Raw genomic sequence first — 1168 nt, forward strand, 5'->3', positions numbered from 1 at the left:
GTGTGTCTGTGTGTGAGCGTGTGCGCGCGCGTGAACATATTAATTATATGTGAAGGCCTGTTTTTTTATGGCATGTCACTGTTTCCTTCTTTGAACCGCGAGTATCTAATAATAAATCCCTTCGTCTATTGCAGTCTCACAGCTCCGTGGAGAGAGCCGCCCTCATTGGCATGGTCACGATTCGGACACTGCCCACAGATGACAAAGGCTCACTGGTCGGGGATACTCTACAAGCCGCCATTAGCACTGATATAGAGAAAGGACTCATACCGTTCTTTGTACGTACATCATTGTTGGCTCTTTTTTGTGTCTATAAATTATTCTGTCAATTGTTGGAATGTTTAAAAAAAAGTAAATATGTGTCAGTCATATTAGGCTATTTTTTGTATCTGTAAATTAATCAGTCAAATGTTGGGCTCTTTTTTATAACAATAAATCACACATTGTTGGCTCTTTTTTTAATATCTGTAAGTTAATCAATCAATTGTTGGACTTTTCTTTATAATTATACATCACTCATTGTTGGCTCTTTTTTGTGTCTATAAATTAATCAATCAGTTCTTTGACTCTTTTTTTTTGGGTTATAATTACACATCACTCATTGTTGGCTATTTTTTGTATCTATAAATTAATCAATCAAATGTTGGGCTCTTTTTATAACTATAAATCACACATTGTTGGCCTTTTTTTATTACAATAAATCACCAATTGTTTACTCGTTTTTGTATCTATAAACCAACCATTCAATTATTGGGCTCTTTTTTATAACTATAAATCACTCATTGCTGGCTCGTTCTTGTATCTATAAATTGATAAATCATTTGTTAGGTTTTTTTTATGATCACGAAACAATCAGTGAATTGATTATTATCTAATCAAATAATCAAATATTGGGTGAATCAGTAAATGAATGAATGAATTAGTAAATGAAAAAGTAAAATGAATAAATCCACATTCTAATAACGTATTACTTCATTAATCTATTAATATTACATTATCATTTTTAGTTTTCTTCAAATTCACTATGTGAAGTAATACAAGTGCTGTTGATCTTGACTTGACATATTTTTCTAGTTATATTTAACTACATCTAGACTCAAATCCACGCATCTTTCCTTATAGTATTTTATCTTTGCGGACGTCTTTAGATCCGGGGTTTACAAAGAAC

At 31.8% G+C, this 1168-nt stretch overlaps 1 protein-coding gene across 1 annotated transcript in view; it reads left to right on the forward strand.

Moving 5' to 3' along the window:
- LOC101862438 (aromatic-L-amino-acid decarboxylase) overlaps window positions 1-1168 on the forward strand; it is a gene marked incomplete in the record, with an annotated part of 20701 nt that overhangs the window by 10882 nt on the left and 8651 nt on the right. The window contains 1 exon segment of the mRNA XM_013086882.2: window positions 135-278. Within this exon segment, the coding sequence (XP_012942336.1) occupies window positions 135-278 (144 nt within the window).

Source organism: Aplysia californica, unplaced genomic scaffold (assembly GCF_000002075.1).
Source record: "Aplysia californica isolate F4 #8 unplaced genomic scaffold, AplCal3.0 scaffold00516, whole genome shotgun sequence".
NCBI lineage: Eukaryota > Metazoa > Mollusca > Gastropoda > Aplysiida > Aplysiidae > Aplysia > Aplysia californica.